At 48.4% G+C, this 18,188-nt stretch overlaps 1 protein-coding gene and 1 long non-coding RNA gene across 2 annotated transcripts; one reads left to right on the forward strand and one right to left on the reverse strand.

Annotated features, from left to right (window-relative positions):
• Positions 1 to 263: 263 nt before the first annotated feature.
• LOC108941723 (signal transducer and activator of transcription 3-like) lies at positions 264 to 17,954 on the forward strand. The gene is made up of 23 exons (XM_018764513.2): positions 264 to 357; positions 4,532 to 4,680; positions 6,253 to 6,496; positions 6,934 to 7,026; positions 7,236 to 7,317; positions 7,547 to 7,647; positions 9,191 to 9,342; positions 9,759 to 9,917; positions 10,296 to 10,388; positions 10,571 to 10,630; positions 10,733 to 10,762; positions 10,932 to 11,025; positions 11,182 to 11,229; positions 11,617 to 11,700; positions 12,518 to 12,616; positions 12,707 to 12,842; positions 13,130 to 13,182; positions 13,283 to 13,377; positions 13,726 to 13,865; positions 14,073 to 14,285; positions 14,951 to 14,993; positions 16,977 to 17,077; positions 17,804 to 17,954. Exons 2-23 carry the CDS (start codon positions 4,553 to 4,555, stop codon positions 17,854 to 17,856), a joined length of 2,301 nt encoding a protein of 766 aa, XP_018620029.1. The 5' UTR covers positions 264 to 357; positions 4,532 to 4,552; the 3' UTR covers positions 17,857 to 17,954.
• LOC108941725 (uncharacterized) lies at positions 378 to 9,206 on the reverse strand. Its single transcript, XR_001966648.1, has 3 exons — positions 8,825 to 9,206; positions 846 to 937; positions 378 to 451 (listed from the first exon to the last, which is right to left on the reverse strand). It is a non-coding gene; the product is annotated as an uncharacterized LOC108941725 (long non-coding RNA).
• Positions 17,955 to 18,188: the final 234 nt, after the last annotated feature.

Below are 18,188 nucleotides of genomic sequence, written 5' to 3' on the forward strand. Positions count from 1 at the left end.
CCAGCCCACCTTCTCCATTCCGGCAATGCGCTTCTCCTCCCTCGGCTGTACGAGCCGCGTGAAAGCAACTCCCCTCTTACTCCGAGGGAGGGCGCATTAGATGGAACAGCTGCGGGCGTGTCCTAAGCCTTTCAGCACGCCGCGCTTCCAGCCACTTTTTAGGCCCAAGCCACACCTTCTTTAGATGTTCTGCTCTCGGATTGGCCATTGTGTGCAGAACCCTAATGAATAATTAATTAGAGTTTCGTTCTGTATAGGTTATGATTCACCGGCGCTGTATTTCCTCAAGTACGCATGCTTACCGTTATTGGCGGCGGACGGCGTTTTACATCGCTCCCCCAGCTGCTATCCTAGAAAGTAAGTACCATACACCGTTTTGCGCTTCTCTTCTCTTCATCATAAAGCGTTTTGATTTGATGGACGCGCGGATGAGTTCCTCAGTTCTTTGCTTCTGAAAGTAAAAGTTGGAAGTGTGTAACTCACTTGAACAGGTCAGGTGGAAAGGAGAGAGAAACGGAGTAACCGGGGGCAGTTTTGATGCTGGTGTCTCTACTGTGTGTGTGTGCGCGTGCTGAAGAAGCTCATTCCGGTAGGGGCTGTGCACTGTGTCCATGCAGCGACACGTTTCTAATCTAAGTTCGGGCATCATCGATCTCAGACTCACCTCCGCCGGCGGCGCCGGCCGCCGCTCGACACGTTTTTGCACTTTCGCTTCATGCTGCCCTCCCCCCGTCTCCCCGTCCCAGGGGTCTCCGCTTGTTTCCCCGTGTGACCCCCAGCTGTACCGGGCACCAGGAGTGAAACCCTGCTGCTACCCTGTGTTTGTTACTTCTGAATGTTTTTACCATGTCTGACGGCTACTTCGTGGGTGGTCTTCGCAAAGCACGTGTTCCTCCTCCTCCTCCTCCTCCTCAGGTGGTCTCTCTACCTGCGCCGCCTGTTCATTCAAAGCAAATATTCTCAAAGGTTTTTAATTCTCAGGCTAGAGTCACTGTGATTTATAAAAACAAAAAAAAGGTCCCTCCTTGTGTGCCTTTGTTGCACGTGGCGATATATTAATTATGAATGACTGTAGCCCAGAGCAAAGTGTAGTTATTCATCCTACACTTATTTGATGGGTGATGTTACTGGAGCAATTTCGGGTAAGTCCCACGATGAAGGGTATTGCAGCTGAGGGTGGGACTCAAATCCGCGACCCTTGGGTGTGAAGGCAGTAGCTATAACCACAACGCTACCAGCTGTCCGTGTTGGGGGGCCAGTGGCGATCTGAAGGCTGTGGAGGAGAACTTGGTCTCTCGCTAGGGCCCCGGAGCCATAGCCCGGCCGTACCGCGGTACCCAGTGCTGCAGGCTGCTCGTCTTGTGGGCAAACAGGACGGAACAGATCTCCTGCGTCGACCTGCAAACGGACCGCCTGTCATAACTCTGCTCTTGAGCAGGTTCACTCGTAGACCACATCGAGGTTGTTTGTGACTCTGTCACATGGGCAATGTTTACAAAAGATGGTTTGATGAAGGAAGGAGGAAGTGGCGTTTGGCTCACCTTCGCTGAGCTCATCGAACGTTGTTTTCCTCGCCTACGCCGAAATGCAGCCATGAAGTCAAGAGAGGGATCACGGAGTGGACTCCACTTATCTCAGGTTATACCCACTGCTTGTTGAGAAAATACTTTAAATAAAAGCACGTGTTGTGCTCCGCCATCCCGTTGGCCGTTTTCCGTCTTTCTTCTCTGTCTTTGTTGCAAGTGCTGCTGCTCCAGGAAACGCCAGATTTTTTTGTAAGGTGTCAGAGAGGTTGTGCAGAATATTTTCCAGGAAGTTTTTCTTCCCCCCCCCCCATTGCAGTCACAATACAGCCATGCACACTGGATGATTGTTACATCATTATGCATTTCTGCCTCTTTGAAAGCAATTTACATATAAAATATGTAGTTTTCCCATCGTAGCTTTTGTTGGAAGTCGGCAACGAAGACACACGTTGAAGAGGAGAACATGATGAGATGGCCGTTGAACAACCAATCGCTTGTTAAGTGTTCATTTGCCTTTTCTCGGAATGTCACGCATCATCGAAACATCGCAGATAGTTTGAAACGTTCTTTTGAACACCACAACTTGTCTTTCCTCCCGCTGAATGACACGACGGTGTCATTTTGTGCGAATCTCCCGAAGACGGCCGGCATCCTCCCATCGGTACTGGCCGGGCGGTCCCTCGCGCTTTTGTTTTGGGAAAAGTTACATCATCGCTGGGTGATGTTGGGTGGCCATCCGACGGAACTCTTCTCGAACCCTTCGGTAAAGAAAGTACGTTGGTTTGCACGGCCTGCAACGTGAACCCACTCGTGGCTTCTGGGGGTCGTGAATATAACTTGTACCTCTCATTTCTGCCTTTGGGACAAGTCGGAGTTTTGTGCCTTTATGACAAGTATAAAAACGAACAAATAACATCTCTGCCGTTCCCTAAGGCAGTCGTTACACTCTTTCACGGAGTGTCGAGAGTATGGATGTAACAGTTCTTAACTGAGCACCGTTTCGTCCACTCGAACAATATCAAAGTCAAACCACTGCATAAAATGATTCTTAAAGTACTACAGTATTTGTGTGTTATATCCCCCCCCCCCCGTGTCATGTTGGTGGAACACACTCAAATGTGTACCGTAGATTTGTCCGACAAGCGGCGCATCTAACAGTTCTGTGGTTAAAGGTCCTTTGAGGAATTCACTTTTACATTCTCTGCTATAAATTCAACAAACGACGCCACAATACTTTTGAGGTATAAAGAGGCTCTGTTTACTCGCAGGGTTTTGAAAGTGATTGTACAAATAAGTATGAGTCTTTTTTTTCTGGTGTTAAAGATAAATGTAAGATCACCCCCTTCATCGGTGCATCATAATATGGCAATATATGACTATATGAGACGCCATGATTTTTTTTTTTTTTTTCCAGGCTTCTGTTTTGTAGAAATTAAAAGTGTATATTTGGTTTCCTTTTCCCTTTCATTCTTGAAGTCTAAATCATTGTACGTGGTTCTTCAAGGCCAGCGTTAACGTGAAACGTGTGTCTTGTGGTCCAAAGTGTCTTCACAGCGACTCTGGACGATATCTGCTGTTCACGTGCTGCGTTAGAACAAGATTTGGACACGTAGCCGTGTCATTTGGGTTGGATTTGCAAGTCAAAGCAGGGTCGAAGAGGTGATTGGAGCGTCTTGGTTTTGCTTCGAGGCTCAGGTGGAGGAGCTTGGATGCGAGTGCGAAATGTCCTGTATGAAAGGAATACCGCGATTTCAAGCGTCAGCAACGCAGTAAAAGTCACGAGGGTAAAAACTGAAACACGGCCTTGCTTTCTGGGCCATCTCAGTGGTGCGGCTCACCCTGGGCCTTTGTCACCCGTACTCTACGCGTGGCGCTCTGCGTGTTACTGGATGCGGAAAAGTCATAATCTTGTTTTCTCATCACCTCATATTTTTTTCAGTGATTGAAAATCAGGGTCACTTGTCATATTTAAAACTATATTAAAGAGTTTTTCTTAAACTCTTTCAGAAAATCTGAATAGCGGAATTAGACGGTTTTCAGTTCTGGCTCTGATGTGGTGGAACGAGTTCCCCCTCCCACTCAGAGCTGCTGAATCCCTCGAAACTCGACGCTTTCAGACTCGCTTCTCCCCGGATCTCCTAAGCGCCCGGTAAATATCTACGTGTTTCTCATCTGCTTTAATAATTGAACGAAAGGTCTGTAAGCAGCTACTCGAGTCATGTACACTGGTTTATACTATGGTATGTACGGACTGACTGTAGTCAAGAACCGCTTGTATGCGTCCAAATCTGTCCTTCTGTTTTGTGGATGTGTAGCAAATTAGCTCGGAGACGCTCTGTTTCTGCTTTTCCCATGTGCGGTGGATTGAAATCTCTCAGAGCGGGTGATTCCACGGGGCGGCAGTTGCCTTCGCAGGAACACCGAATAGTAACGAGCCGAAGAGGAGTGTGGCCTGGCGTGCGATTCGATGCCGAGACGTCTCGTTTCCCGTTGGGCGTGCGAGCGCGTCAGGCTTTTAGCTGCAAGCCGCGGAAGCCGTGTGCCTGTTCGACACTTTCGTCTCTCGCCGCCTCTCGAGGCGCAGTTTTGTTCTGACAGGAAGTTCCCGCGCTTGGTGGGAAACGGAGATGGGCGCTCGCAGCCGCTGCGGTATCAGCATCTGAGGTTGCGAGCGTGTGCAGATGTGAGCTCCGCGAGCGTCTCTTTATCGCAGTTCGCTGCTTTGCCTGGAGCCCCTCCCGTGAAATGAGGAAGTGGGCTTTGGTTTCTTTTTGTGATAAATGGCCCAGAAAGTTGAGAATGATTAAACAAAAACGCTGAGCCCCAAGACGGCGCAAGATGAAAATATTCCGATTTCTCAGGTAGATCTTCGTTAGTGTCAAATGTTCTTACAAGTGTCAGGTGCTCGCGAGCCTTGCAGCGGCGGCAGTCGTTCCCACCTCAGCGGTTCGTGTGCTTGTTTGTTCATGAGTTTGACCTTTAACCTCTCCCCTTTTCCCCCTCAGAGCTGAGGAGGCGCTTTCACCATGGCCCAGTGGAACCAGTTACAGCAGCTGGACCCGCGCTACTTGGAGCAGCTGTACCACCTGTACAGCGACAGCTTCCCGATGGAGCTACGGCAGTTCCTGGCACCCTGGATTGAGAGCCAGGACTGGTGGGTCTAATGGAGCTCGTCAATGGGATTGTGGGTCTCCAGAGAGCTGTCGAATGGTATTCTGACACTTGGCTCAGGGTGACCAATGGGATGGTTGAACTCCGGAGAGCTGACCAATGGTATTCAGAAACTTTGATACAGCTGGCCAATGGGGTTGCGGTTCTCCATCGAGCTGGCCAATGGAATTCCGAGACTTGGCAAGAGCTGGCCAACGGGATGGTTCGTCTCCAGAGAGTTGACCAATGGTGTTGTGAGTCTGTGAAGAGCTGACCAATGGGACGATGGGTCTCGGAGACTTTGTGGACCAGACTGTGCTTTAAAAATTGCTGTTCTTGGATGTGTTTGAAAAATAAGACAGTGCTGCTGTTGAGAATACTAATAACAATACTAATAGTAATGATAATTATACGGCATGAGGTAAATTGAAAGGCAGTAGTGAGTCATGATAACAGCAGTTAGGAGTAAAAGCTAGGCAGCAGTATGAAAAGAGCACTCTGTTTACTGAAAATAGTTCAGTGATAGGAAGTGAGGTGCAGCAGGTAGTAAAGGACCCTGAGCTCGGAGCATTAGCTGGACGACGTTTAGCTCGGTGCAGATATTTGGCTCCGAGAGACGAAGACAAAGCTGATGTCCGGACTCTCTTCCTTCACTTTACGGCCTTGGGAATTGCAACAGTACGATGTCTCCATGCTGGTCCCATGGAGGGCTTCGCTGAGGCCTTTTCGGAAGGCACAGAAGTGCGTTTTGTCGCTTCAGTGACCAAGTCAGCCTCCTTCAAATGTGGAACAAGTTTGTTTTTTTTTTTTTTTTTTTTTAAATAAATATTCCTCTTCTTGTCTTAGGGTTATTTAGCTCTTCCTTCATTTGTTACACGACAGTAACCATATTGCTGGTTTTACAGGTGTTTGCCATCCTCATTATGGCCACAACACAAGCTTCATTTTTTCCGTTAAGAGCCATTTGTAAACCTGGCTGCTTACCGAGTGAAAGACAAAGTCTGGGTTGTGCCGTCACCCGACATTTTCAGGATTGCCGGGCACGGCGCTCCCGAGTCCCTCCGACTGGTCGAATCGCACACGTTGATTTCGAAGCTGCTCCTCTTGTTGGCCCGTGACAGGCGTGGGTGGCAGGGCGATGTTGAAAGTGCAGCCGGTTCAGCGAAATGCCCAGCTTTCCCGGTCGCTCTGTCTCACACAGCTGTGAGAGCAGCGTTCTCATACCTTGAACCCGAGAAAGAAAAACACAACCTGAATGTTTCGGTTCTGCAAAGTGAAAGTTGTGCCCACACTAGCAGCACTTGGTTTTCATATAAATAGAGATGGTACAGAGCTCTGCAGGACGGCTGAGGTGTGTATGGGTGAAGGGTTGTGCTTTCCGTTCAACTGCACTCACTGATGATGATGAGTACCGTGTCATGCTGTGGTTTTTGACGCATTTGGAAATGGCTCTTCTGAAAATTGCACCAGGTCACTCTCTACGGGCTGCTTTGCTCCCTTATGAGGACAGGCTTCTGGAATGAAGGTCAGCCAACATCTTCTGAAACGGTCTCCCATCCCTGCTCTCTTTCTTCAGGGGATATGCAGCTAACAAGGAGTCCCACGCAACGCTGGTCTTCCATAACCTGCTCGGTGAGATCGACCAGCAGTACAGCCGTTTCCTGCAGGAGAACAACGTCCTGTACCAGCACAACCTGCGGCGCATCAAGCAGCACCTGCAGAGCAAGTACCTGGAGAAGCCCATGGAGATCGCTCGCATCGTGGCCCGCTGCCTGTGGGAGGAGCAGCGGCTGCTGCAGAGCACCACCACAGCCACACAGGTACCCCAGCAGAAACCTGCCGGAACGGCTCCACAGCCCTTCCGGTTCTTAGCAGCACAACTGTAAATGATGTCCTTTTGTGGTGTTATTCTTTTGTAGCATAGTTTTTTTTTTTTTTTTTTTTTTTTTTAGCTTTACCTACAGCATTTCGCCATGCCTAAGCTCTGAAAAATGAGGGATTCTGAGTTTGCATTTGACAGTATGGGACTTCTCTGCACTGTACCCAAGTGCTGGAAATGTTTATTTCTTCCTGTCACATGTTTGTCTCTCTAAGTTATCTTGCGGGAAAAGATGGGTCCTGAACCGGTCCAACATTTCTGCAAAAGCACTTTTTGGTTCGGATGTAACGATGGATCTGGGAATTGTAAAGTCGATCTTGTGTGGACGTTGTCTGCTCAAAGCCTTGTTTCCAGCTGATCTCCGTGTCGCCCCTCCAGGATGGGCAGGGGGTCCACCCTTCTGGACCGGTGGTGACGGAGAAGCAGCAGATTTTGGAGCACAACCTGCAGGACATCAGAAAGAGGGTGCAGGTGAGGTCTACAAACAGCAATCTCCAAAGGAGTGGGTTCCTGTTTCCAGAAAAATGCAACTACGAAGGGTTACGTTTTGTTACCTACTGATGTTCTTCAGAGAATACGTGTACTTTCATTACATTAATTTATTCATTTGGTGTATTGCTTTTTTGAACAAGTCATCTTATCAAGTTTCTAAAAATGGTATTCACTGCTGCTCTGAGCAGGATATGGAGCAGAAGATGAAAATGCTGGAAAACCTGCAGGATGACTTTGACTTCAACTACAAGACCTTGAAGAGTCAAGGAGGTGAGAGCAGTTGAGTGGAGCGTGTGTGAATTTTGTCCCAGCGGAAATGTCCCTTTGTCCCTTTTTCCGATCCCCCTGGATACTGTCAGACTTAAACCGTGTCGGCTGGCAGAGCTCCCGAAGCTTTGCGAGGATTGGCGGGAGAATCCTGCTCAATTTCCTGTCTCTAGCGCCCCCAAGTGGGCCGGAGGACCACCGGGAAGAATGACTCTCCCTCAATTTGTTGCAGAGCTGACCCAGGACCTGAACGGCAGCGGTCAGGCGGCAGCCATCAGAATGAAGATGTCCCAGCTAGAGCAGATGTTGAGCGCGTTGGATGGACTGCGGAGGGTGAGCACTTTCCAGTTCCCACAGTGTAAAGTACTGCGTTGTGAGTCATCGCAGCTTCAGTTATTTTAACTCTCATCAGTAATTCCATCGAAAGGAAACATCCTGTAGATATGGATTAACGCACACATTGCTTGGTAAGGGACAGCCTTGGCGCGTGTGGGTTCCTTAGATACTCGCAATTTATGGTTTATTTTTATTGCGTAATATGTTGAGTTGGGGGGTGGGGATGCCCGAGTGTGTCAGTTAAAGCCGTCGCCTGAGAACAGGGGAAGGAGCATTGTGGACGTCTCTGCTGTTCGCTCTGCCGTTTCACCACGGCGGTACATGTTTCAGGTCAGCTTGGGGGAAACAATGATATTTTCCTCCATGTGACGTGTTAACAGGCGTACATTACTTCATTTAGCTGATACTTTTCTCCAAAGTCGCTTAAGACGTTGAGCGACTTAGAAATATTTACTTTACATTTATTCATTCAGCAGTCGCTTTTCTCCAAAGTGACGTGCATCTCGGAGAAATACAATTTGTGCATCTGAAAGAGAGACGTAGTTGCAGATGTGTGATTCTTACGTACAGCGAGTTTGTTTCTTTCACCAGATGCACCGATGTAGCTGCATAAAACTTTACCAGAATATATAACGATTCCTAATCACCTTCCTAGTTTTTTTTTTTTTTTTTTTTTTTTTGACATACATATGAACATTTACGTTATGTTGCTGGAGTAGCTGTGTAAGGGACTGATCTGGGCGTGATCATAAAGTTGCAGTGCAAGAATATTTACACCTTACATGAACTTAAGAGACACAGGCAACTTAGGGTAAGTACCATGTTCTAAGGGTACTACAGCTGGAGGTGAGATTCAAACCTGTGACCGTTGGGCCCAAAGCCAGCAGCTGTAACCAGTATGCTATCAGCTTTAAACAGCTCCACCAACATTTAAACTAGTACAAAAAGAAGCAACCTAACCTAAATGACTCGCTGTGGTGAAGACGGAGGTCCTTTTCAGGAATTGGGTTCTTTTCTTCCCCTTTTTCTTTTCTGAGGTTTTTCACACACACACACACTCTCTACTGGCAGGTCCCTGTGTAACACTCCTCTGTCCCAGACCAAGGCACACATGGCTTACAAACGCGAGTCAGGCTTTTGTGTTCACTTAAATACCCAACAGCCAGTCTCCTACCTGGTGCCCATAATAAATGTCATAATTTGACATCCAGATCCTCTTAGCTCCTCGGCGCTTCTTTACTGCTTTGAGGGAGAAGTTTCCGCTGTTTTCCTTCTCTGTGTCATTCCATTTCTACGCCTCGTTTTCTGGCCTGATGCGCCACTGTCTCTGTGCCTGTCGGGCAGCCAAATAAATATGTGCAAGAGTAAACAAGCGGAGGGAAAGTGCTGGAAACACTGTGTTCTCACTGGAGATGTTGCATCACCGTGGCAGCCAGAGCGACTCAGCCAGAGCTGCTCGGAGGAAGAGGAACGGCGCAGGCGATGAAGCGGCGCGTCCGTCTCGGCCGCCTCCTCAAGGACGCCTTTTTTCCCTTTGCAGCAAATCGTGACTGACATGGGGGGTCTGCTGTCGGCCATGGAGTTCGTGCAGAAGAACCTGTTAGACGAGGAGCTGGCCGACTGGAAGAGGAGGCAACAGATCGCTTGCATCGGCGGACCCCCTAAAATATGCCTGGACCGCCTGGAGACCTGGTACCCTTTCCGCTTTCTGGAGACTGAGCCTCGCTCTGTCATTACAACGAGAATTAATTGCATCAATCTGGCCATTAGGGAGAGTTTCCCTGTGAACTCGTCCAACATCTGTTACGCATCCTGTAAACTCATAATGTCAGTAAATTTCTTTGCTAGGTTCATAACTCCTTTTTTATCAGCTGTGTTACCATACCCTCCATACCCATCGCCTCTTAGTCCTGCAGGGTTTGGTGTAACCCTTTAATTACCAATGAAAGCTCCTTTCACACATGGAGCAGCTTTAACTTTTTGCTTCAGGAAGCTAAATAATGGCCCTCCACCTTATTGCGCCAAGCCACGGTGGAAGTAATAAGAATGATCTCCTCTTGCTCGTACCTGACCTGAACCCTGGAGACTGAGTCGGCCCCCTCTCTCAGGATCACGTCGTTGGCGGAGTCCCAGCTGCAGATCCGCCAGCAGATCAAGAAGTTGGAGGAGCTGCAGCAGAAGGTGTCCTACAAGGGAGACCCCATCATCCAGCACCGGCCCGTCCTGGAGGAGAAGATAGTGGACATCTTTCGGAACTTGATGAAGAGGTGAGCTCGTCACCTCGGCGCCATCGCAGGGTCCTGCGTACTCAGACGTACCATACATACCCTACACATCCCATAACTGAATCACCAGCCCTGGTCCTCATGTATCCAGCTGCCTCCAATCATTTCCATCGTCAGTCTCTAAAAAGAAGAAATTCTGCATGCATTGAAGGAAGCATAAGGTAGCATAGTTTAGGAGCAGGAAGGACCCTGCTTTTGTACCATAGGGTGAGATACCTGAATTCCTGTATAAATCGGTGGAAGACGGAATCCGTTTCCATGAAACGATCCGTTAAAGTGCTTAAGTTATAAAGGGACATATTTCCTGGAGGTGCATGTTGAAAAGCTGTGTGCGCTTCTTGTCCGGTGTTGGTACTGCAGTGCGTTTGTGGTGGAACGGCAGCCCTGCATGCCCATGCACCCCGACAGACCTCTGGTGATCAAGACCGGCGTTCAGTTCACCACCAAAGTCAGGTAGGAGGAGCGTTCAGCCTCGGACGTTTCCATTCCGCCGTGCTAAGTGTGTGTGATGGAGCTCGCTGTACGTACGGTGTGTGTTCGCTAGTATAAAAATACTTACTGTCCTCGGTATGACTGTGCAGCAGGACCAGACTGCGCACTGAGACCTTTCCTCTCGTCCTTTTGGGTCTTTACAGATTGCTGGTGAAATTTCCAGAGCTCAACTACCAGCTAAAAATCAAAGTTTGCATTGATAAGTGAGTAGACATTGTCCTTTTGACGCCGAACTTGACCGATGACAGCTCTCGAACCCTAACCGCACGCTAAGACGCTGATTTTTCTTTCTCTCGGGTTTCCAGAGAGTCGGGGGATGTGGCTGCGCTGAGGGGGTAAGAGGACACCAGCACGTGCAATTTGACTCACAACGGGGTCTAAAACAATACCAGAGGCTGGGGGAAAAGCCTTTTGCCGAACTTTTAAATGAGTAAAATTAAAAAAAAAGATGAAAAAGGCAATGTGAACCAAATTTTTTTCAGCGATGCTCTTTTCATGTTGCAGGTCCCGCAAGTTCAACATCCTGGGCACCAACACCAAGGTGATGAACATGGAGGAGTCCAACAACGGCAGCCTCTCTGCTGAGTTCAAACACCTGGTGGGTGCTTGGAGGGTCAAGGATGTCCATTTTATGCACGTTGCTGTCAGGCTAGAGCACATAATTTTTTCACCACTCTTGGAAATGATCGAGATCACAAGGGATCCTTCCGTGTTCAGCTTTGTGTCAACATACATTGTGCATTGTGCCTTTCAGACGCTGAGGGAGCAGAGGTGTGGCAACGGGGGACGGACCAACAGCGACGTGAGTACCCCCTCGCACCACCGGTCTGGGCTCTGAGGTTCCACGTACTGGATCTCTGTCACAAGCTGCCAGCTCCCCATCGGAGGGGCTGGTTAACAGGGTGACCCTGGAGCTCCTGTATTCTGAAGAACCTCTCAGAATAGGTCAACGAAGCTGAGCTAAAGGACTTTTGCCATTCAGTTTAATCCAGCATTTCATAAATTCTCTTTGTTTCGCTGCCTTTTATTGAGTTGCAGTGGAGGCTTCTTCTTTGTTATATGTTCATGATATGAGGAAAATGCATTTTCCAGATTTCTGGTTTTGAGCAGATTTAGTATTTCTTCATTGAAAGTGGGACACGATGTTAAGTAGATGTAACCGTTGACCCCCCCCCCGGTATGTTCACAGGCCTCTCTGATTGTAACCGAAGAACTTCACCTCATCACCTTCGAGACAGAGGTGTACCATCAAGGCCTGAAGATGGACCTGGAGGTGGGACATTTGTAGAAGACTCCCCCCACTGCGGGGAAGAAACCGTCTCCAAAGGGACAAACGCGCCGTAGCGGCGGGAGCTCGACGCTCTCGCCTCTCCTCGTATTAATGTAAGGGTGGTGTGTGGTCTGGCCCGTGTGAGCGCTGGGCTTAGGACTTCACAGGAGCTGGCAAATGAGGCGGTAATTGAAGGTTTTCCTCCTGCTTATCGTTGGCTCGGCCTTCCCTGGGCGCCTGCTCGTGCTGTGTGGCGTGTGTCTCGAGGCCACGGCCCGCTAGTTCACTCCCCCTTCGCCGGGAATCACCGCTGAGCCGCCGACCCGGAGGAGCCGCTTCCCGTTGAGACGACGTAGGAATTAATCTCCCGATTAAGCGGCGAGGGGAGAAATCCGGGCTTATTGAGTATTGTGAGCGTCTTTATCAGCGCCTCTGTGTGAAATTACATCTGTTCGTGAGTTAGGAGACGGCTCTGTTTGGCGTCCTGTAAACGGCACTGAGAACTCACTAGCGTTCGCAACCTTCTGAGATCTTCTCGAGTGGCACGGTTGCGACAGAAAGAGCTTATAAAATACATGCTCGAATAATTTGTTCGTCTTATACCTGTTGATGGATACCTTTTCTGCATCCCCTTTTGAGTGCCTGTGTCAAACATCTCTGTCCATTCACGATGAACAGTATGTTGGGCAGTGCGGGGTTGTGGTGGCACAGAGTCTAACCTGGAAGCGTAGGACGTTTCCGTAGAAACGTCACGTTTCAAATACCGAATGGTTGCTCACATATCGAGAGCGCTGACTCTTTCTCTGCTCTCTTTCCACAGACCCACTCCTTGCCGGTAGTTGTGATTTCCAACATCTGTCAAATGCCTAATGCTTGGGCCTCCATCTTGTGGTACAACATGTTGACCAATCACCCCAAGGTAACATTGCACCTCCAGGTCGCTGCCTAGCGCTGCTTTAGCTCACTTTGTACGGGCTGTGCTGTTAACTGGTGGTACCCCCGCCACCAGAACGTCAACTTCTTCACGAAGCCGCCCGTGGGTACTTGGGACCAGGTGGCCGAGGTGCTGAGCTGGCAGTTCTCCTCCACGACCAAGAGAGGCCTGACCTTTGAGCAGCTGACCACACTGGCTGAGAAGCTGCTTGGTAAGGAAGTCCCATGAGACCACCTCTCAGCGTACTTCTCAAATGTGCTCACCTGTTTGCTTCCGTACCGCCTCCAACGCTGTTCACGTCCTGTAGACTTTGACGACACTTTACCACCTTGAGCCAGACATGGTAGACCAACTTTTAGGCTGCCACCAGTCCATCATGTACTGTTACAGTGTGTCATGCCTCATGGTCTCGTATGAACACGCTACTCATTGGTTCCATTTCCACAGTTGTGATGGTTCAATCTTTTTATGCTTTATGTCTTGTCTTTCCTTTTATAGGAGCGTTAGGGAACTACTCTGGGTGCCAGATCACTTGGGCAAAGTTCTGCAAAGTATGTACTGCTCATGGTACCCACTTTTCCACGTGCTTATTCACAACTCCACATTTCTCCTTCGTGCCTTTCGTACACCGTTTCATTTTTCATGACCCAGGAGAACATGGCAGGCAAGGGCTTCTCCTTCTGGGTGTGGCTGGACAACATCATAGACTTGGTGAAGAAGTACATTTTAGCCCTGTGGAACGAAGGGTGAGCCGCCGCTCTGCCGCTTGGAAAACACTGATGATCGACACATTTTGTTTTCACGAATAGAATATCAGACTTTCAGTGGTGATGGCAGTAATGCAGCTTTCTCTCTGTTCGCCATTGACCACAGAGACCAGTGAATGTTCAGAACACTTGTGAATATATGTCATGTGACCGTTTCCTGCTTTGTTTCTCATCTTGTAAGTGTAGATTTGGAGAACCGCTATGTGTTTATTTCAGTGATTTGTTGTTCAGGCACACGAGAGGAAGAACATGTTGGTGGAGGCATGAAAGGATGCTAGGGTCTGAATTGTAGAGTCTCTGGACCTAATGTGTTGGGTTCTGTTGCAGCTACATCATGGGCTTCATCAGCAAGGAGCGGGAAAGGGCCATTCTGAGCCCTAAGCCACCTGGAACATTCCTGCTGCGCTTCAGTGAGAGCAGCAAGGAGGGAGGCATCACCTTCACCTGGGTGGAGAAGGACATCAATGGTAGGAGGATGGTTCTGCAGGCTTTGTCCAAGCCTTTGTCTAAGGCGGAAGCGCACACGGTCAAGCCCAGTGTTCAGAAGGAAGCAGGCTTTTCCTGAAGTGCACATGGTTTGGTTGACAATCAACCTGATGTTCCAGTGGATGCTAACTTGTGCTGACTTCTACGTGTGTGTGTGTGTGTGTGTGTGTGTGTGTGTGTGCCAACAGGAAAGACACAGATCCAGTCGGTGGAGCCCTACACCAAGCAGCAACTCAACAGCATGTCTTTTGCTGATATCATCATGGGTTACAAGATCATGGATGCCACCAACATCCTGGTGTCTCCGCTGGTCTACCTCTACCCAGAGATCCCCAAGGAGGAGGCCTTTGGCAAGTACTGTCGAGCTGAAGCCATAGAGCAGCCCGACATGACTGACCCAGGTACCAATCTAGTGGAGTGAGAAACACGCAGTACAATCTTAGTTTTTTTTTTTTTCCCCGTTTTACAATACAAGGTGTTTAGTCAACTAGTTTGAGCAGGAAACTATTCGCTATGTCTTCGCCGCTCCTCCTACAGCAGTGCCCAGAGGCTGGGCGCTTGGGGGGGGTGCTTTGCTGTCTCTCTTTTGTCCAGCTTGTCTCATACAAATACTCTCCAAGTTGCCTGTGTGTGCTCTTTTTGAGTAGTACTGTGGAAGAGCTGTAAATGTTGTGTGTTTTTTTTTTTCTTTTTTTTTTTTTTTTTTTTTTTTAAATATTATTCTAGTCCTGGGGGGGGGCGCGGTGGGTTGGACCGGGTCCTGCTCTCCAGTGGGTCTGGGGTTCGAGTCCCGCTTGGGGTGCCTTGCGACGGACTGGCGTCCCGTCCCGGGTGTGTCCCCTCCCCCTCCGGCCTTACGCCCTATGTTTCCGGGTTAGGCTCCGGTTCCCCGCGACCCCGTATGGAACAAGCGGTTCAGAAAGTGTGTGTGTGTGTGTGTGTGTGTGTGTGTGCATTCTAGTCCTTTGATTCTAGCCAGTCTTTCCTTGTGATGTTCCAATTATCGTGTCTTTTTATGAATGTCACTTCTCTAATTCTCTACATTTCTTGTGCTCGTTTTCAACAGCTCACGTCCAGTACTTGAAGACAAAATTCATCTGTGTGACGCCGTAAGTACAGAGCAAGACACCAATGTTCATACCACCAAGCTCTACATAATGGCAGTAAATCTGAGGTGCCAAAGACGATGCAGAAGACTCCCACTCGTTGGCTGTAGCAGAGCGTTTTCACGGGCAAAGGGTTAGAAGCACGATTGAGGCACATTGATAAGACCTTGATTAGCTATGGAAGGAAGTTTGACCGTGAGGCAAGTTTCACTCTGACTCACACGCTCAGAGTTGAGCCGTACCAAGACGTAAAAAGCAAAGCAACAGCAATAGGTGAAGAGGCAACATTTCTCATCTTGGTTTTTTCCTCTCTGTTCCAATCCAATTTTCTGACACTTCTGTCGACGTTGTTCGGCTTTCTCGCGAATATGTTTTCGCCCAGAAGCTTTGTCTTGCACGTGTTTCTGTGGGCCCGAAGCAGTCCTCTCCATGTGTCTCAGCCTTGCTGGATCATCTTGTCAGCATTTTTCAAAGGCGGCGAATGTTTATGTCGAAGTGAAGGTCACTCCAAGGTCCTTTTTCTGTGAGCGTGAGCGAAACAACTAGCGGACTCGGCGAATAGGGGAGGGGCAATGTGGCGTGGACGCCAAATGAGAAGCTCACCTGTTTCCGTAGGTGTCCATCTGTGTTCACGGACCTCCCGATCAGCGAGCTGCTGGCCAGTGGATACCCTGGGTAGGACAGGGCCTTGCCTCGGAGACTGTGGTGTGCTCGTGCTTTCCATCGTGCCCAATTTTTTACGTTGCCACATTGCAATTCTCACTAGCAGTTTTGTTTTTTTTTTTTTTTTTTTTTTTAATTTAAATTTCTGTAATTTCTTTCTCCGTTTCTTTACTTTCTAACACAAAACACGTGATGTTAATAATTTTTTGACGATTTCCTTCGGCCACTGAAAGATTCGCTTGTTTTTTTCTTCATGTTGGTCGGGATTTACCCAACCTTATCTTAAACGGCCTCCATATCTTCACGTATCGGTCGTTCTCGGTTCCCTTACCGCCAGGAAAGTGATTATGGCGTGATGGCGACAGCTCTCAAGGTGATTTGCTTTCAACAGAACATTTTGATCAGCTGTGCATATGAAAACTACTGCCAAAACAGCAAAATGCGTACGTTCTAAAGACCATACCGAGTTGATGCCTGCGTTCGCCTTCAGCCCAGAATCCCCTCTTGGGCAGGACTTTGCAGACCGACTCTGTAAGGTTGCTGGCAGTGAAACCTGCTCCACTCAGTCAGACCTGGTAGAATTTAAGTCACCCCATGTGTGTATGTTTCTTACGGTTCACTGCACTCTCAGTAGATCAGTGTCTCTGCCACTCCTGTGGGCAGCATGATTTTCTGCAGAGAAGATCATTTTCACTTGTATTGGCAGTGTTGTACTTGGCTTGTGTGTTTGCCTTGGCAGTGCGGGAGCCCCGGTCTTCCAGAGAGCGGCCCCCCTGCCCTCAAGTGTCCAGTCACCACCACTGCTGTCTTTGCTCCTTCCAAATTATTAATTATTAGTGATAATAACACGCTTTTCCAGTGCATAAAGCACTTGGACATTCATTTACTACCCCTCAAAGCTTAAGGCATGTTTTGGAAAAATAATTATTGCCATAAAAATTATTTTCGTACTTGCATGATTACGCTACGTGTTTATGTGTCTCCGAAGTTGCAGTTTTGTAGGCACAGTACCAGTGAACAGTGCGAGTCCACTGGCTGGACGCTAGTTTGTCTTCATGATGCATTTGGTCAATGAGTTTGGCCAGGAAACCGGCCGAAACGTCTGTCCAGCACCTCTGCGGAGATGTAGCGCACGTGTGTGTCGCTTTGCTTTCACTCTCCTCTCCAGTTCATCCCACACAGCTGTTGTCCAGGTTGCCTAGATGGGCTCCGTACTTTTCAGCGGTACTGTCCATGTGTATGCATGAGTGTGCAGAGTAAGGCTGTTCTTGTGTGTTTGTGACAGAGGTTCTTCCATCCTCCTTGCTTTCTGTTTTGTTGTAGCACCAATTCCAGCAACACCAGCGACCTACTCCTCATGTCTCCTCAAACCCTGGACTCCCTGATACACACCGAGGGTCCAGAGGCCAACCCTGGGCCAATGGGTGAGGCCAGCAGCACGTTTTTTAACCTTATGATCAATCGGCGTTTGTCATCTCGGACCAGAAGGGAACACGTTGCTTATGTAATAGGAAGGAACTGGGCCTCAATTGTACCTATTTCCGAATATAGTTCCTTCACCTTTGGAGCTGCGACCTCCTGAAACCCAGCCATTCATTTTTGTCCACTCGAGAGGGCACTTTTTTTTTTTTATTTTATTTTATTTTATTTTATTTTATTAAATATAGGATCTTTGAAGCTCATCATGCTGCGCTGCTCATTCCCAGTGTCGCTCATAGAGGATATTTTATGCTTTTTAATGATACTGCATGTTTGACAGTTGAGTTTAGAAAACTTCTAGAAATCCTAGAAGTAGCTTCAAAAACATTTTTGTTTGCTGGGTCTCAGGAGGATGAGAAGTTTACATGTGGTGTGCTTTGTGTAAAAGACCGAATTAGTCATTTCTGGTCAATTCCATGCTGAAATGCTGAGATTATACACTGGGTCCCACAAAATCAAAATTGAAAAAAATGAGCATTTTGCAAATGTTCATAGTATGTTGAAGTAAACCAGCTTTAAACCGACCGACTGATGAGTCCGGCAGCCAGTTTGCTCCGTCCTTCCCTTACTTCTGGATCAATACAGTTATAGCGGAGGCTGGATATGGTTTTCACTTGCATGAAAAATCTTTTATTCGCTTTGTGTCCCATTTTATCTTTGTGTTTCAACAGAATCACTCACTCTGGACATGGAGCTAAGCACCGATGTGGCCTCACCCATGTGAGGAGCGGAGGAGCGGACGCAATGAAGCCATGTGCCAACGCACTTGTCATTCTCGATTAGCTCCTTATTTTGTGCAGTCGTCATCTTGGGAAACCCGTCGCTGCTGCATGGGTGCTGCTTCTCTTTTCCTTTCTCTTTTGTTTTCTTCCAGCACTGAAGGCAGACCAGTCCCAGGTGGGAAATTTGACCGCTGGGCCTATGCTGGACCACAATGACTGTGCCTTTGTGGTGATGATGCAGTATTTTCTTGTTAGTTCTGATAATGACCACCTACTGCCTGGAACAGTGATGACTGTTGACAGACATATCATACACGTACATTCGGTTCTTTTG

This window comes from Scleropages formosus, chromosome 8, assembly GCF_900964775.1.
Source record: "Scleropages formosus chromosome 8, fSclFor1.1, whole genome shotgun sequence".
NCBI classification, from domain to species: domain Eukaryota; kingdom Metazoa; phylum Chordata; class Actinopteri; order Osteoglossiformes; family Osteoglossidae; genus Scleropages; species Scleropages formosus.

Bases quoted from the DNA above. Each gene is read 5' to 3' on its own strand.
- LOC108941723 (XM_018764513.2), top strand. From the start codon at position 4,553: ATGGCCCAGTGGAACCAGTTACAGCAGCTGGACCCGCGCTACTTGGAG. The intron at 10,763-10,931 runs GTAAGAGGACAC...TTCATGTTGCAG, and splicing joins GATGTGGCTGCGCTGAGGGG to GTCCCGCAAGTTCAACATCC. The intron at 12,843-13,129 runs GTAAGGAAGTCC...TTCCTTTTATAG, and splicing joins ACTGGCTGAGAAGCTGCTTG to GAGCGTTAGGGAACTACTCT.